Source organism: Parasteatoda tepidariorum, chromosome 1 (genome assembly GCF_982258835.1).
Source record: "Parasteatoda tepidariorum strain Cologne lab strain chromosome 1, Ptep-v5.0, whole genome shotgun sequence".
NCBI classification, from domain to species: domain Eukaryota; kingdom Metazoa; phylum Arthropoda; class Arachnida; order Araneae; family Theridiidae; genus Parasteatoda; species Parasteatoda tepidariorum.
In genome coordinates, this window is record NC_141755.1 from 18233645 (window position 1) to 18251708 (window position 18064).

Sequence of the window (18064 nt, forward strand, 5' to 3'; positions counted from 1 at the left end):
GAATTTTGTCTTTTTCCAAGAAAATAGGTTTAAAAATCAATAGCTTTAATTATCCTTATTATAGCCTTAATTATTTCTAACAATTAAGTTCCACCAAAAACCGTTTGAATTTAGATTTGTTACTTGCAGCACTGGATGCTATAATTCTGTTTTTGGAAAAGATTTTTTAATTATTTAAACATTATTTTAAATGATAAGCATTTTATTATAAACAGCAACCAAGACGTTATTAAATATTTAAATTACTATAAAATTAATAATATTTTTACATGTGATTTTAAAAATACCACACAATAATTTAAGGAATATTTGTTTCGAAATTTTTGATAAATATTTGAGTAATGAGGGATTGGAAGATTAGATTATTTTATGCAATGTAAACATTTTTGAAAATTATCTTTTTAATGCTATTTGTTTTTACAGACAAATTCAAGGTACCTCAATGGGAAATTGTTATTCAAGTGCATTTGCTAATATTTTCTTACATTTTTATAAATAAAAGCTTTTACAACATAATTTATTAATTGAGTTTAGATTTATTGATGATTTATTTTTTGATAGTAATGATTTTAATTTAATTAAAGATATTTATCCTAAGGAACTTAATTTAATAAAGACTAATTCAGATGAAAATGGCCCCAAATTTTTTAGATCTTGATATTAGACTTCACAACCAAAATTTTTTTATCGGATTATACGATAAAAGAAAAGATTTTAAGTTTAATGTTATTAGTTTAACATATTTTAATTCCAACCTATACGTTAAAATTTGTAAAATTATTTTGATTGGTCAAATTATTAAGTTTAAATTTATTTGCAATAATAAAACATATTTTCTTTCAACTATTAGCAATTTCAAAGTTACATTTAAGAATAATAATTTTCCTTTTAAGTACTGTAATTATAATTTTTTAATTCAAAGTATTTTAAAGACGTTTAAATAATTCGGCCAAAATTGAAGCCCGCATATATAAGTCTATGCGGTGAAATTTAGGATTTTTTTGCCCCTGCTGCATAAAGATGGCAGCACTTTTTTGGCATTTTTACTCATTGAATATTTTTGCTTTATTTTTCAAGATTACTGAAAGGGACCGCATTTGATATATTTTTAAAGATTTTCTTAGAGATTTGACAATTTATATATTATTTTGACTTCTTTATTCCAACTGTAACCTTATCTTTCTTATATGTGGGCGTTTCATTATTAAGTCTTACTCTGCGTACTTTTGAATTGTGTTTGTATGTCATTAATTTTTTCATTGCATTTACATTTCATTCCGTTTTTGGTATTACCACTGAAGGCAGAAAGGCTGATGTGTTGGCAGACAGTGTGTCCCCTCATGAAGTGCTGTTTTGCTAACATACGCATCTTTAAATATTCTTCGTTTTCTGCTTGATTTGTGCTTCGAACTTTCTAAATTATTATCGCTTATATATATTTATATGAAGTCTCTGAATTAGCAGCTTCGAAAATTTTTTTGTGATAGCTGTTGTTGTAGTTAATTTACGTCGCACTAGAGCTGCACAATGGGCTATTGGAAACTGTCTGGGAAACATCCCTGAGGATGATCCGAGGACAAGCCGTCACAATTTTGATACTCTGCAGAGGGGATAGCCCAACGACCTGCACGCGAAGTCGAGCACTTTACAGGTAGAACAATTTAACGAGGACTCATACCGCACACCCTCGGTCCCTACGCAGACTGATCCAAGTGGTCACCCACCCGCACACTGACCGCAGCTAGTGATGCTTGACTTCGGTGATCTGCTGGGAACCGTGTCTTAACGATCAGTCCATTGCGGGACTTCTTGTGATATCAAAATCATCATCAGAACAATCTAAAAACTATTTATCCTCTGCCTCAAATGTATTTTATTTTATTTCATTTTATAACCGGCTTTGAACAGCCAATAAAATTCTGAGTTTACGATTCTCAATGTTGAACTCCGTAACCAAATAATTTTGAACCCAACCCAGAAGACAAGGAAACTCCTAGATCAAGCATTTAGCCAAAACTAATCTTCATAGAGGACCTTGTGGTGGAATTCATCAGCATTTTCGTTACAAGAAGGAAATCACGAAAACCTCCCACGGTAAGCCCAACCGCAAGGGGATTCTAACCCATGATCCGTCTACCCTGAGGATATTTTATACCAGTACTGTGGTCAGTGAAAACCGATGCGGTTCCCAGTAGATCACCGTAGTCAAACATCACTGACAGCGGATGGGTGACCACTTGGATCAGTCTGCGGTATCGGGTTTCCTTAAATTCGGAGAAACCCTGTTTTAAATTGGATTCAAAATTGAAAAAAAAATAAGAAGGCGAATAAAATAAATAAAATGGAATACATTTTGTTCTTCAATAAGATTTATGTTTCATAACGAAAAACAAAGATGACTGCACAAGGTAATCATGAAGTTGAAAAAAACAGCCTCCGTAAAAAAAAAAAAAAAAAATACAGCTTTGTAAATGAAGTTAAATTATGTTCCTTTTATTTTCAAAATTAAAAAGTGGCAGCTGATTTGTATCCAAATGTTAAGCGAGTAAACGGAAAAACCATATTAGATACCAAAGAAACCAATACCGGCAATACGTAACAAGCGTATATCGTAAGTTACTCCCTACCACAATTCTGCCACGTGGAGAAAGCAAATGTTTAAAATTTATTATCTTTTTCATTCATTTCAAAAGGAAAAAGTACAATGAAGATAAAAGTGGATAATTAATTGTTTTGTACATTTTAAAAGATAAAGAATTAACACGCTGAAAAACACAAATGAGCATGTGCTACAAAACAACATGTGCATTTGATTTCATGACAATGCTTCCATTCATTAACTTTAAAGCAAATTATGTGTTGATTTATAGTTATCAGGGTTTTTTTTTTTTCATGAAAAAACACGAAAAACCCCACGTGGTCTGGATTCTTTTCTTAAAAACCCAAGTATATACGAAATCTACATTTTATTTATGTGAGGGATAAAATTTCTAACAACTTTCCAAGAAATAAACAAGTCTTTTTTCTTCTTTTAATTTAAACAACATTTTACAACATAAATAAAATGACATTTATTTCAATGTATCTACAGTATAATTCTTCAAAATATATCTTTTCTTGAATAAAAATCACACACTAATTTTAAAAAATAAAGACTAGGATGAATAATGATCACATTTTGTAGTAAAGGGAACACTGCAAAGAAAAGGCATAAAAAATGACAAAAATTAAAAGATAACAAAAAATTGCATTTTTCCCAATGCACTCTTTAATTTAATAAAATCAAATTGAAAATTACATAAATCATTTTTTCAAAACATTATAAGAGTCAATTTTCCAACTTTTCATTTTTAACATTTCCTTGCACTGAAAACTGAAAATGTTCCTAAGATCCATTTTGTTAAGATTCTGTTTTGTAACCTCTTAAGATTCATGTGGATCTTAGGAGAATACATGGATCTCTTATAGAGAATGGTCTTCTACCCAGAACACATTAAGTAAGAATTCTATAAGAGTTTTTCGATATATTTTAAACTAATTATTGCAAAGGCCTAAGCCTAAGACCCTATTACGGCATTTTTTAAAAGATTAAGAATTTCTTTTTTAACTATTTTTTTATGTGGAATTTTTTCTTTATAAAAATTTGGATTATTCCCTTAATTTTTAACTTTCTTTCATCTAAGCATTTTTACTTTCGTTTTATAATTGAAAGTAAATTTGTTCTTACTGTAATCAGGAAATAAATCTTATTTACAAATACAGGAAAAGACAAAAAGGTAAATTAACAATTAAAACATTAAATCAAAATGGAAAAGCGCCAACAGAAAATAAAAGATATGTGTGTTGTGGTGCCCCGGGGCCCTATAATGGATAGACAAATAAGAGAAAATCATTTAAGAATTGAAAAGCACAGAAAAATAATGAACCAGCAAACACAACTTCAAAGTACACAACACATAGTAAGACTTAAAAATGATACACCCACTTATAAATAAAAATAGTTACAGTTAGAATAACCAAATCAAAATAAAATATTGCCAAATCAGTAAGAAAATATTATAAATAAATCAAGTGCTGATTTCTATTTGAAAATCTTAAAAAATGAAACAAAAAGAAACTCGGGGCACTGTCAGTTTCGGTTTTTCCACGGACTACAGAAAGGCTCCTGTGTGTTGGCAGGCAGTGTGTCCCCTGATGAAGTGCTGTCTTGCCAACACACATATCTTTTATTTCCCTGTTTTAATTTTTTTTTTTTTTATTCTTACTGTAGTTATTGAAGCTTGGTTTGAAAATAGAGGAGGAAAGGAGCTTCAAACTACCAGTGTTTTTTTGAAAAACAAGAAAGTAGAATATAGGCAACCATTAAAATGAGGATATTAACTTATAACTATATTGCATTTTGTTATGGACTAGATAAAGTTTTCAGAATGACTATTTAAAGTAAGTTAACAATAGTGTGGCTTTGAGGAGAACTCCTCCAGACTGAAAGTCTGCGGCTGTCTGCTGCAATGGTAATAAGGTAGAGCACATTTCTAAGGGGGGTGAAATGGAAGAAGAAGGTGTCGATTGGTTTACTCACGACGACCTATGCTAAGATTTAGACAAAACTATTAACCCCACACCCCTACTCGAAGTGACCTTTCTCGTAACCATAGTATCCGTCACGACGCGAGACGGGTGTCTGGAGGAGTTCTCCTGAAAGCTACACTATACTTCCAGTGCGAATAAACACAATTCTCATTATCACAATATTTCGTCAATCGAAGAACAAGGGAGAATATGCATTAGAAATCATAAAAAAGTGATAAGGGTAGTTATTAAGAATATACAAAAGATAATATAATCTTCTTAACAACTTTTACAATGTATTCATAAGAATAAGAAGACTAATCCATTACAGCAGTCATTCTTTTTTTTTAAAAAAAAATCTTAGCTGCATATTTTACAAAAATATGCTATTTGACGAGAATGGTATAATACTGTGTCAATTTCAATAACATTTCTTTATACAAATATTTAAAGAATTTCAACAAATGTTACAAGTCAAAGTAGTACTAAATTAGACTTAAGCATGTGCTCAATATACTACAAGAGTAAGATTTTTCACAATAAAGAAGGCAATGCTTGATTCTGTAAAGCGTCCTTTTTGCATGCCCCATTGTATATCAAACTATGTCACAAAGGCAAATGGGATACAAAAAATTAACAGCAAACTCTGTTTAAAATTTAACTTCGTTTTTCAAGAATATTTTCCGTTTTGTCACACTCATTTTTCCTCTACGTATAAAATCCATAAAAAGCAAAATGGTTCTAGAAACTCAGATATTAAAATTTATCTATTTTGTGCTACAAGTTAGGAACCAATTTTTATAAATGAAATATTTTAATTTCTTTAAATTTTTAAGAAATTTTTATTTTAACTATTTTTATTGCATTTTTTGAAAAATTTATTTGCTTTGTTTTATTAAATTGACAAAAGTTAGAGTAAATAAAGAAAATGAAAAGTTTTTGTTTAAATACCTTTTGCTTAAATAAATTAGAATGAATTATTTGCAAAATTTGTTAATATGTAAGCTTTAACAAAAAAAAAAAAATCATACATATTACCAATGTTAAGAAATTGTTGAGTAAAAAAAAAATTAGGGGGAAAATCAATTTTTGTCATTCAAGAAAGACTTCTGATTAGTATGAGGAACATGATGCTTAGTTAGATTTAATTTGTTTGTATTTCAGACAGGAGTTTTATTAGCATGAGTATGAGTATGCCTCGTTAGGTTAGACCTTTGTGAGAATGCTTTCTTGCATACACTACAAGAATAAGGTTTTATTCCAGTATGAACAACACTGTGTTCAGTCAGATGATATTTTCGAGAAAATCTTTTACTGCATACATTGCATGAATAACTTCTTTCACTTTCATCAACATGAGAACGACTGTGACTCAATAGATAATGCTTATTCGAAAAATGTTTGTTGCATATACTACAAGAATAAGGCTTTTCACCAGTATGAATAAAACTGTGTTTTGTTAAGCTATATCTTTGAGAAAATCTTTGATTGCATATATTGCAAGAGTAAGGCTTTTCACCAGTATGGACAAGACTGTGAATTGTTAGATAACGCTTTTCTGAAAAACTTTTATTGCATACATTGCATAAAAAAGGTTTTTCTCCAGTATGTACAAGACAGTGTCTTGTTAGATAAGCTTTTTGAGAAAATCTTTTATTACACATATTACAAGAATATGGTTTTTCTCCAGTGTGAATAAGATTGTGTGTAATTAAATGGTCCTTTTTTGAAAATCTTTTATTGCATACATTACATAAAAAAGGTTTTTCGCCAGTATGAACAACACTGTGACTAATAAGACAATACTTTCTTGAAAAACTTTTGTTGCATATGCTACAATAAAAAAGTTTGTCTTCAGTATCAGTTATATTATCAACAATATTGTGCTCCATTAAATTACCTTCTCTAGAAATATTTTTATTGGATTCCGCACAGAAATAAGGTTCTTGTTTACAACAATAAGACAATAAAAGTCAAGAACAAACTTCAGGAAAAATGCTTAAGTTAGATTATAAGAATAAGGACTTATAATAGTATGAACAAAAATTTGCACAATTAGATTGAACTTTCTTGAAATACTGTATGGCATTTGTTACAAAAAACGTTTTCAACAGTATGAATTATTTTAAATCTATACAGTTTTTATCGAAGTAGTATGAAAAGAGTTTTCATTAGCACAATAAAAACTACAAATAGGCAACATGATTTCCATTATATTCTTAAGAGGAAGAAATATGTAACAAAAAGGACACACCTGCAAGAAAATAAATGATATCAACATGAATAAGATTTCACCTTAACATAAATAAGATTTTAAAATAACATTAATAAATTTCAACTTAAATAGAATATTGTTAGCTTCTATAGTTTATCTTACTTTTTTTAACAGCATAATTTCTAACAATTAACAATATTAATAAAAGAAGTACTTGTAAGGAATACAATGTGAAGATCAATTGTTACGACTTCAGATTTATTGAGATCCTAGGATTATTTACTGAGCAGGTTTAGCAACAAAATTTTTAAAATGGTTTTTCATTGCTAAAAAAACTTTCATAAAACTCTGCTTTAGAGAGCATATATTAAATTTAACAAGCAATTCTTTATTAAACTTCTACTAAAATCAAAAACTGTCACAAACTACCAAATTCTGACAAAAACCTGGAACAAGTTTTTTTTTTATCATTGAAGACATTTTATCAGATAAATCAGACACAATACTTTCATTATAAATTATATACTATAAAAAAAATAATAAACCCAAAATTATTAACATGTTTTTCTAAAAATGTGGCACTATTGATACTATAAACTCAAATATTATATGTTGTATTATAACTATTCAGTTTCAATTCATAGTTATTGCAAGAAATAATTATGAGTACTAGTTATCTATTATTATCAGGGTTGGCAAGTTTTTGACACATGACGGTTTTTACCGTCATGTCAAAAAACCCTCTGTCAAAAACCCATGGTTTTGGTAAAACCGTATTTTTATTTGAGTTTAACTACTTATAATTTAAAATTAATTCATTTTTGGGCAATAAAATTAGAAAAAAAGTTGTTAAAAGATATTTAAGAACAGATTCTTGCATTTTCCCAACATGATTATATCAAAACATAGGTACTATTTGAAGTAAAATATTAGGATACTAAACAAAATTTTCAACATTTCCAAGCATCATTTTGTTTGGCATATTACATTACTGAAGAATGTCAAGATTGATTACTGTCACTCATAAAATTTTGCTTTGAGAAACACATAAAAAGAAAGCCTCATAAAATAAACTTTTTTTTTAATCAATTTTGCTTTCAATATTTTACACAGAAATGAGACATGGCAATAAAAATGCGAATGAGACTGGGCAATGAAAAATGCGCAAAATTAGTCACTTGCTATCGTATGCTTCGGCACAGTGACCCCGACTACTGAACATGCAATTTTGTTTGTAATTAAGTTTTGTTTAATGTGCTTTTTCAATTGAATAAAAGTTTTTAACTTGACAAAATAGCAGTAATTCTTGACTTAGAGTTTGCTAGTAGTTACAAGTTTTGAAAGTTTTGTTTAGCTTATTTCTAATATTTAAGAAATGCCAAATTTTAAATTCTTCTTTTTAGTTCTTGAATTTATTAATAGTTCCAAGCTTTTTTGTTTGTTTGTTTATTTCTAACAATTAAGAAGTGCAAAATTTTGAATCCTTTGCAAATCAAGCTGTAATGATAAAAGTAAGAATCGCTATTTTCAATAAGTATATTACAATATTTCTGTATGAATGTATATCCTTCTATAACAGGGATGGCGAACCAGTGGCACGCGTGCCATCAATGGCACGCGTCACAATATTTTGGGCTCTCTACCAATCACAAAGTTCACTATGAAGCATATTAACAACTGAATTATAATTCACAAGAAACCAAAAAAAATTAACAATTATTTATAAAAAATTAACAGTTAATGCAACAAAAAAAATCAATTAATAACCATAAAAAGCAAGCTAACAATAAATAACTAGCAAAAAAATTAGCATATAATAACTAATAGAAAACAAAACAAAAGAACAATTAAGCTATGCGAGTGAAAGCGAAACAAAAACTGCACAGGAGATAATACGACGCCTAAGCGAAGGCAATAAGGAGACTCGAAACAGTTGGTCTCGCCAGAGTAAATGCATAGCCAACGCGCAAATTTTTCATCCTTTCGTCTCTTGGTCACCAAACTAAAACATTTTCTTTATACATTCGCTTTCCCGAGAAGGTACTTGTATTTATAAATTAAGTACATTTAAACATGATAAAACTTGTAATACATGTTCAAAGATTAACTTTTCTTATTATGCAACACTTATTTGTATTTATAGGCACTTTCAAATTGTAATTAATTCCAAAATAGCAAAGAACTACTTTTCAAAAGCGTAGTAATATATTTCCTACCTTTCCCTGTAGTGAAAGCTTGAGGTGAAACGAAGTATAGTGACGCATTATTTGTTTACGCAAAGCATAATAGTCCAATTTCGTTGACACAACTTTTTTTTTGTATTTTAAAGTTTATTTGTGTTATATTTGCGATTTTAAACTGTTATTTAACATGGCTAGTTCAGCAAGGAAAACAAAAGAGCAAAATAGTAAGCATATCAGAGAATTTTAAACTCGATGGACAGAGAAATATGACATGATTAGTAAAGGCGACAAAGCAGTGTGTTTTTTATTGTCTGGAACAGTGGTATGTAGAACATCGTCTGTTAAACGGCATTTTGAAACAAATCACAAATTCGTTAGTCAAAAAAGCGAAGCACTGGCATCACTAAATCTGCACGCTTAGCTGTTTTGCTCGATATTGTGTAGGAAACGTCATTAAGGAAGAATTAATTGCATCAACATCGTTGCTAACAACTACAAAGGGCACAGATATTTGTACGGCTGTTAAAAATTCGCTCATTGAGAAAGAGATTGACTTAAAAAAAATTGTTTCGGTAACAACTGATGGTGCTCCAAGTATGGCGGGCAAAAAAATTGGTTTCATAAGTTCATTTCAAACATACGTAGGGCACTCGATTCTTGAATTCCTCTGCCTCATTCATCAACAAGCCTTGTGTGCTAAGAGTTAACATTTCTTGATGATGAAATGGCGGTAGTCACAAAAATAGTAAATCTCATTTCCTTGCAAGCCTTAAATAAGCGAAAGTTTGATGCTCTGTTGGATGAAGTCAACTCGGTGTATAATGGCTTACTGATGTATAATAATGTTCGCTGGTTGAGCCGCGGGAACGTACTTCAAAGTTTTGTTGATTGCTAGGAAGAAATCAGACTGTTTCTGCAAAATGAGGGGAAAATTGAGCAATGCCCACAGTTGTTGGATGTTATGTGGCTTTCAAAATTGATGTTCTTTACAGACATATGCAAGCGTTTCAATGAATTGAATGTGAAGCTTCAAGGCACAAATAAAACGATTATCGTCTTGATAGATCTCATTCGAGCTTTTGATGCTAAACTGCATGTTTTCAGGAACGATATTATTACAAGAAACTACAAGTATTTTCCAAACTTGAAAAAAAGTATCAACGATTTAGATATACACGAGAAACCTGGCGAAGAAAAAGTCACTGAAGGATTTATTTCTGTTATTGATTCTTCAATCAAGAAATTTTCAGCGAGATTTTCCCAGTTCAAAGAATTATCAGAAACACTCAAGTTTATTATGTACCCTGATGAGACTTCATTTGATAAATTGAACTTGTCCCAATTCGATTGGTTGGAATTGAAGAATTTGAAATGCAGCTGATTGATTTCCAGTCTAGTTCAATATGGATTCAAAAATTTATTGAAACAAGAAAAAGAGTTGGAATTAATCGAAACAGAAAGATTGACAAGCAATATAAGTAAAAATGCCAATAACAAAATTTTGGAAGCATGGAATTCGTTACCAGATACATTTACCTGTTTGAAGAAGCTGGCTCGTGCTATTTTAACTATATTTTCGACCACCTATGGCTTCAAGTCATTATTTTCAGAAATGAAAAACATTAAACACTCGCTTAGAAACCGTTTGACAGACGACTCCACTACAGCGTGCATTCTGCTTAAACTAACATCTTACAACCCTAATATAAGTTATTTGTCATCTAATCTGCAACAACAGAAGTCACACTGATGTTACTTTAAAGTTTAATTATGCATAAAACTGAGACATTGCAAAAAAAAATTTCGTAATGAATAATAAGTTTTGAATAAATAAATAATAAGAATTTCGTAATAAATATTAAGTAAATGAAGAGTTTTGAATTGATAGTATTTAGTATTATTATTTTACCAATAATCACGTAAATCAAAATTGTTTGATGGCACGTCTATGACCTCATTAAACATCTTTCTAGAAAAAATGGCACGTTGATACATAAAGGTTCGCCACCCCTGTTCTATAAGAATACATGTATGTAGTTGCAAAATCAATAGCAATCATTTACAACATTCATTTATAAAGGCAATTATGTGAAAATAATATATTGTCCGCTATATGTCATAAATTAAAGAAAACAGTAGGTTTTTACCGGTAAAAACATGGTTCTTACCACTTTCATGTCAAAAACCAGTTTTTGGCGACAAAAACCCAACCCTGATTATTATCAATCTAAATATTGATTTTAATTCGGTTACGCCACAATTTAGTCAGATTTTTTTTAAATTAAGTAAAACTAAAGTATCTGTCAATAATTGTCTGATTTAAACTTAAGAAATTTTTTTATTCTTAGAATTTGTTTTTTATTCTTAGCATAGATATATACAGTTTTATTCTTAGCAGTTGTTAATATTTATTGTACATTTATTGAATATTGCCAGTAAATCATGATTATGAATTCATAATTGATATATTCTTTCATAAATGAACTAATTTACAGGGGTCTGTCCAGGCCGAATTTACTACCGTTTAGCGGTACCTTCACAAATTCAACTTTAGTAAAAACGGTAGTTTCACAAAATACTTTTTCTTAAAATGTTATTTTTGTATCCCTTAAGAAACAATAAATCCATGTTTTGTGCTCATTTTTTTATATAATTGCTAATTTTTCACAAATTATGTCTAAATTTTCACAAAATAGGTACCACTCAGAAAAGCCTAGACAGACCCCTGAATTACGATTGACTAAAAATATAAATGCTTGTTTAAATGAGTTAATATTTTTTTCCAATCAATCATTTCAAAGGTTTTGCAATATTTAGCACAGTTAGAATAAATTTCTTAATTACGCATTATCTTAGTTTGTTACAATAGTTTTGGTACGTCCACATTCAATTTTTGCCCCAACATCATCAACCAAAAGAAAGTTTTTGAATTTCGGTCTTATGCAAAACTGAAAAATAAACTTGGAGTACAGAGAGCTTTAAAACTAATTTTTTGTAATTGCATGTAATCGTTAAAATGGAAATAAATGAAAATTGATTTTACACATAATGAATAAGATGATAATTAGGTGTTTTTTGTAAGATGATTGATTTTGTATTTTTATTTTCAATAATTAAACAAATCAACAGATTGAATAAATGGCAATATTACACATTTTTATATATAATTATTTAATATTTCCGAAACCAAAATTTGGGTTTTTAACTGTAATTGTCAAAAAAAAAGAAGGAAGTTTTAATGAAATTCAAGAAAATAATTGATTGATCACTGGTGATTTTACATGTTTTATTTATAAATACCTCATAGTTATAATACAATAATTATTTATAATGATTATTTTTATACTAATATTTTGGATTTTTGACAGTTGTTAAAAACTATGTCAAAAAGGGTTTTTTGACATGACAAAACCAGATAAAACCATCAATTGTCAAGTCAGAAGAAAAAGCACCTGGTAGCTTAATACCATTGAAAGCTTTCCAAATCATTCAGAAATTGTATTTAGATATAAATTTTTTGAATTTTCAAGAATCATACTATTTGAGTCATAAAGTTAGAGCACGCCTACAAATGAGTGAGAAATTGGGAATGGCAATTGTAATGACTAACAAAAGATGTTTATGCAAACCAATGAATAGATTCTATTTCTTGTTATTTCCTTTGTTCATGTGTAAGTTAAATGTTTATAAATCATACAACTGATTTGTTTTTCATCTTTAGTATCTTTCCAAGGAAGAAAAAGAAATAAGACTAAGACAAAATGTATCAGTTAAAACAAGCTAAAAATATATATCCCTGAGAAACTAAATATTGTAATAAAACATAAACCTTCATTTTAAATTTATCAATGGTATTATTCTTAATGATTATTAACATTATTCGGAAAAATCTTATTTTTAGAAGAAAAACATTTTAATAATTTAGCTATAAATTATTGAATCACAGAATAGATATTTCAAAATAAATTAGAACATATATTTATTCTTTTTAAATTGATATGTAGGTATTCTCCCCCTAGCATTTTTTGTTGACTCGAAAGCATTTTGTTCTAAATTATCAAACACTTAATTATATGATTTCTAAATAAAAGCAGGGAAATAAGAATCAAAATAATTAAACCAGATTGGATTATTTATTAAGAACTTGAACCAGGCATTGCCGGAATTCGAATCTGGTTCACCTCATTGGGTGGCAATCACTCTATCTCCTGACCCACAACTGCTCTCCTATCTTACTTTCCTTTTGGTACCACTCATTAAAGTCTTTCTCAACGATCATTTTTAAGTAGGCATGAATGTATCTGCTATGCTAAGCTGGCCTACGCCCTCAGAAAACTAAAAACTGGTTCTAAAATTTCAAAATTAATATTTAAAGTTAAATATTCTGAGAACTTGTGATACTTCGCAGAGATTCTCTAAGAATTTTTTAAATAACTGGAAGAGAAAAGATCTGAGTTCTCGAATGTTCTTTTAAAAATGTTTTTACCAGTTTTTAGTTTTCTGAAGATCTTGGTCACCTTACGTAATGCGGCAGTACAGTGGTTCACATATCTCTGCAAAAAATGTGGTTTATATAGATACTAATAGAATAATTTCTTTTCTAAGATATAATTTAGGTTTTACCACAAGCTTGAATTACTCTTGAATTTTATAGAAAGAGGGAAAAAATATTATTATTTCACAGATGATAAGGCTTTGCTTCTCCTTCATGAAATATATTTGTACTATTATACTACAAGTAACAAAATATAAAATTACAAAGGACAGGAGAAAATTTTTTCAGTCTTCATGTTCGATTATACTTTCATAATTTAACATTAACCAAGAATAACTTTGCAGTGTAAGACAATTGAAATCAGTGATGGTCACCGTATAATAGAAATGGTCTCCTTTTTTTTATCAGAAACTTTCCATCTCGAATTTATGAACATAAAATAATTTAATTCAAATTCTATAATTCCAATTTTATGATTCCATAATTACTGAGTGATCTTTTATATCCCTGAATGACCTATTGAACATTTAGTTTTATCTAATACATAACAAGCATGAAACCAAAATATTTTAGTTGTAGATATGCTACGTTTCAAAAAAATATTGCTTTTTAACAAAAAAATTACTACACATGAAATTGTCTACCTGCGCATGATATACTCATCTTTTTTCTTTTAATTTTATAGATCGTTTTAAGATTTTTGGTTGATGAGTTAATCTCTTCATCAAAAACTATCAATTTGATAAAAGAATATTCTTATGCTAGATATCAAACGCGGTTTTCTAAGAACTACCTTTTTAAAGTTTTCAAGAATGCTTTATTCTTTTGAATTATTTTGCTGTTTATTTACATTGTTGACATTATTAAAAATCTTGGGTTTTCAGCACAGCATCGGGAAGCATATGCGCAACATCAGGGACCCCAGGAGGGGCCAGCAACAGGCGATGGCGGGGTGGTGTGATTGGTGCCGGGGCACTCAGCTTCCTCGTAGGGTTAATGTTAGGCGGGGAGCCGGCAGCCTCCTCCTCCCGTTTTTGGAGGATTCGGGCTATCTTGAATGCCTTTTCCATCAGGTCGTCTGAGAGCCCGTGGAAGTTTGCCGTTCTTGTAAGTTCTGATGTCAAGCTCTGATCTGCTGCAAAATTGCTGGTGTCGTGCGTTTTGCAATACTCACAATTAGCACCGTGGTCGGCAATAAATCTTTTCTTTAATCGTTGGATTGGTTTTTGGAGCCGATGAGTCTCAATGCCCTCCAGAATTAGGCCCCCAACGAGATAAAACACTGCGAAAAATGAAATTAATTATCAATGTTTTTATGAATAGATTTGTTAGCTACGTGTTATAAAAGATATAAAGTGTAACTTACAGACTACGATGCCCATTTTGTCAAATTTTACATCATACGATGTGTCCTCTTAAGTGCGCTCGATGGAATTCCGGCTGTGAAAACACTTAATTATATGATTTCTATATAAAAGCAGGGAAATAAGAATCAAAATAATTAAACCAGATTGGATTATTTATAAAGAACTTGATCGAAACTAGGTGAATTATAAATTATTTGTTAGTGTCAAAATGATCTTTAGAATAAGATAACCTAAATAGTTCTAGTTGCTTACCATAAACCTTCATTAAAAATTTCCCATACGTCTCCTGGCGCTTAAGTCGTCTTGATGTATAAGTCATTTTTTTGCCTTTAATTGAAAAGAAGCATAATTTACAGTTATTTTTAATTTTCAGTTTTTAATGAACCCAAGAAAAATGAATAGTTCCGTAATAAGAAAATTTTTTTAATGCCAAGGGACCATCTTTAATTTGAGACGATTTTAGCAGGAAAATTTTTTCTAGGCATCTTTCCTTCACTTTAAGGGTAGGTATTTCTCGTTAGCATTACAAATTTTTAAAAAAAATCAGAAATATAAGGATAAGATTGTTATTAGTCTGTGAATTAAAAAATGAGTAACATGAGTAGGATTTAATGACCATAAAATAAAAAATGTTTATTCCCTGTGCACTCTTATATGAGACTCGAAAGCAAAAAGCATAATGATTTCATTTGCTTGAATTGCTTGGAATTATTTACTTATCCACCCAACTTTTTTTATGATTCATAATTGAATTCCAGTTCATTAGTTTTCTAAAACCCTTTAAATTCTACTTCATTTTCTAGAAGTGAAGTTATAATTGTTTTTTCTTATGCTGACAGATTAAACTGAAACAGGAAGTAAACTCCAGAAAACAAAACTATAATGTAATCGGTTTAGAATAGAAGTAGATTCAACATGACATGCAATAAGCTCAATTTATAATTTATTAAATTTAATGAGGGGTGCTCGAAAGAGTCTTCGTGACCTCTTTTGCAGGCATCTACAGGTTTATTTACAATAACAAGGTAACACCAAAATTACTGAGGATAGTGAGACTGTCAATAAATTGCATGCAAAGGAAAGGTTCAATTTTATAAAGGCTGAACACTAAAAAGCAATTTTGTTTTTTTCATTTCATACTATTACATACATTATATTTGTTTTTAAAAATTTTATACATTTCAGAGTGAGAAATTCCACACTTTCACTTTCCACATACCACTCACAACCTCAGAATAATCCTCGAACAAGAAAATTTCATATAAAAATAATCATTGAAATAAAAGTATAAAAAAGATAGAAACATAAATTAGATTATAAGAGTTATTGCAATATTTTGTTTTTATACTCACGGAAAATGCAACTTTCCAAAAAACTTGACAACTGTGCTAAAATCCTAATCTATATGTTTTTCTCGACAAATACACCCTTAATATATAGGTTTCTTAAAAGCATTTGTCTATTTTGACCGGGTTTTTAATTTTTGTTAGCCTTGGAGACTTTATATTCTAATAATTACAATAAAGCTCACTTCAAATAATAAATCAGTTCCCATAACAACAAAACAAAAGTTGTTGTGTGGTCATGGTATACAACATGAAGTAGTAGGTTTAGAAAAAGTTTATCTTATAGCTTACATGTAAAAATATTTTTATTAATGAGCGAACAGACGACACAACTGAGCGAAAGGCGCATCTCTGAGCATCATCGATAAAATATGCGAATCTGATTGGCATAGATATTATAGTTCCTGCTGATTGGTGAAATACATAAATCAGTTTTCCTTACTCTTTCAATGTTAATTAGAGGTGCGGCAACCGCATTTGGTAAAAATGCTCCCTTGCGATAGTATTTCCTACAATGTGAAAGAGAAAAAGCGATGAACATTATTAAGAAAATAGTACATATTTATTCAATAGAACATTATTCATTTTTTGTACTTGCCCCTTGAACTCCAAACTCCCTTCTAATAAAGGTGGAATGGTTCTATGGTTCATTTTTTTCTTAGCGAGAAGGAATTTTCTGAGATGGTCTCAACAGACAGAACGAATTTTTGATTTCAAAATTAATTAGTAGTAGGATTGGTTATTTACGCCGTAATAGAGCTGCATAATGGGATGTTGGTCACGGTTTGATCAGTGCCATAACTTTGAACCTCGGGGCCCTGAGGCACAAATTTTTGGCCTGGGTCCTTTCTAAAAGTTTCTGTACTCCATCTCTAATCGCAATTTTAACTATTTATGTATCATATTATCGAATATATTTATAAAAAATAAGTTACTTGCTCACATATAAACAGTATATCAGAATATTGAAAGTCTTAAATTTAGCACTAGAATATAAAATGTTATCATAATTAAAAATTTCTTCTTGATTACAAAACACATCTAAGTGCATGACTCCAGCAGGACGCCTAAAAATAATTACAAAACACATATTTAAAATACAGATTTTTAAACGTACTTAATGGTTCTAGTTGTAAACTTAAGTATAGATTTGTAAACTTAAGTTTGTTGAGAAAAAAGCTGTAAGAAAGATTTCACTGGAATAAAACTTTAAAAAAAGGTAAATAGAAAAAATTGATATAAAATGAAAAAAAAATATATACAATTAATGCAAAATGTAAATGCATCAATAATTTGAAATACAGTCCACTAAAAATTGCTAATCTGTTGTTAATTAATATAAACTAAAAAACTAATAACAAAATCACAGCAATTTTTAAATTGCCCAGCATAAATTTTTATAAAGAATTTTTTTATTAATCTGAAACTAAAATTTATTTCTCTTGCCTTCATTTTCAATAAACAATAAAGCAAGTTCATCAAATTGATCCTGCTCCATCAAACTCCTGAAATAATTATATGTATAAATAAAGGATAAACGAATTTTATAATTGCGTGCAAAAAATCTTCAATTTACTTAGAAAGTTCTCGAGATATGGCAAAATATGTAATAAATAAAATTAACATTAAAGGGTTCAACCTTTGAATCGCTCTCCTAACCAAATAATTTGGGACAACATTTCCCAGATAGCGGCTACCCCCTATATTTTGGGAGTTAGAAAATTGAATCCGTTGAAAAAAAGTTATGTTATGTTTATTCAGAGAAAGTATTTTTTTGTGTCTTTCATAACTTAAAATACCGTCTGCACCAATTAATTAGCTTGTTTGAGGCCACCACCTATTAAGATGGAGTCCTAGAACGTGAATATCCGATGATTTGATCAAAGGAC

The 18064-nt window shown here is 29.6% G+C and overlaps 1 protein-coding gene across 4 annotated transcripts; it reads right to left on the reverse strand.

Moving 5' to 3' along the window:
- Nucleotides 1-2980: 2980 nt before the first annotated feature.
- Nucleotides 2981-16469, reverse strand: LOC107444077 (uncharacterized). Of its 4 annotated transcripts, none has more exons than XM_087159971.1 (4): nt 16182-16431; nt 14829-14902; nt 14256-14744; nt 2981-6823 (listed from the first exon to the last, which is right to left on the reverse strand). In XM_087159971.1, exon 4 carries the CDS (start codon nt 6459-6461, stop codon nt 5730-5732), a length of 732 nt encoding a protein of 243 aa, XP_087016097.1. In that variant the 5' UTR covers nt 6462-6823; nt 14256-14744; nt 14829-14902; nt 16182-16431; the 3' UTR covers nt 2981-5729. The 4 variants fall into 4 exon arrangements, 3 of the variants coding, with proteins under 3 accessions (XP_087016097.1, XP_087016098.1, XP_087016101.1); XR_015432722.1 differs by having other exon boundaries at nt 6305-6823; nt 16182-16469; XM_087159975.1 differs by lacking the exon at nt 2981-6823 and having other exon boundaries at nt 7603-14744; nt 16182-16469.
- Between the last annotated feature and the right edge of the window lie 1595 nt (nt 16470-18064).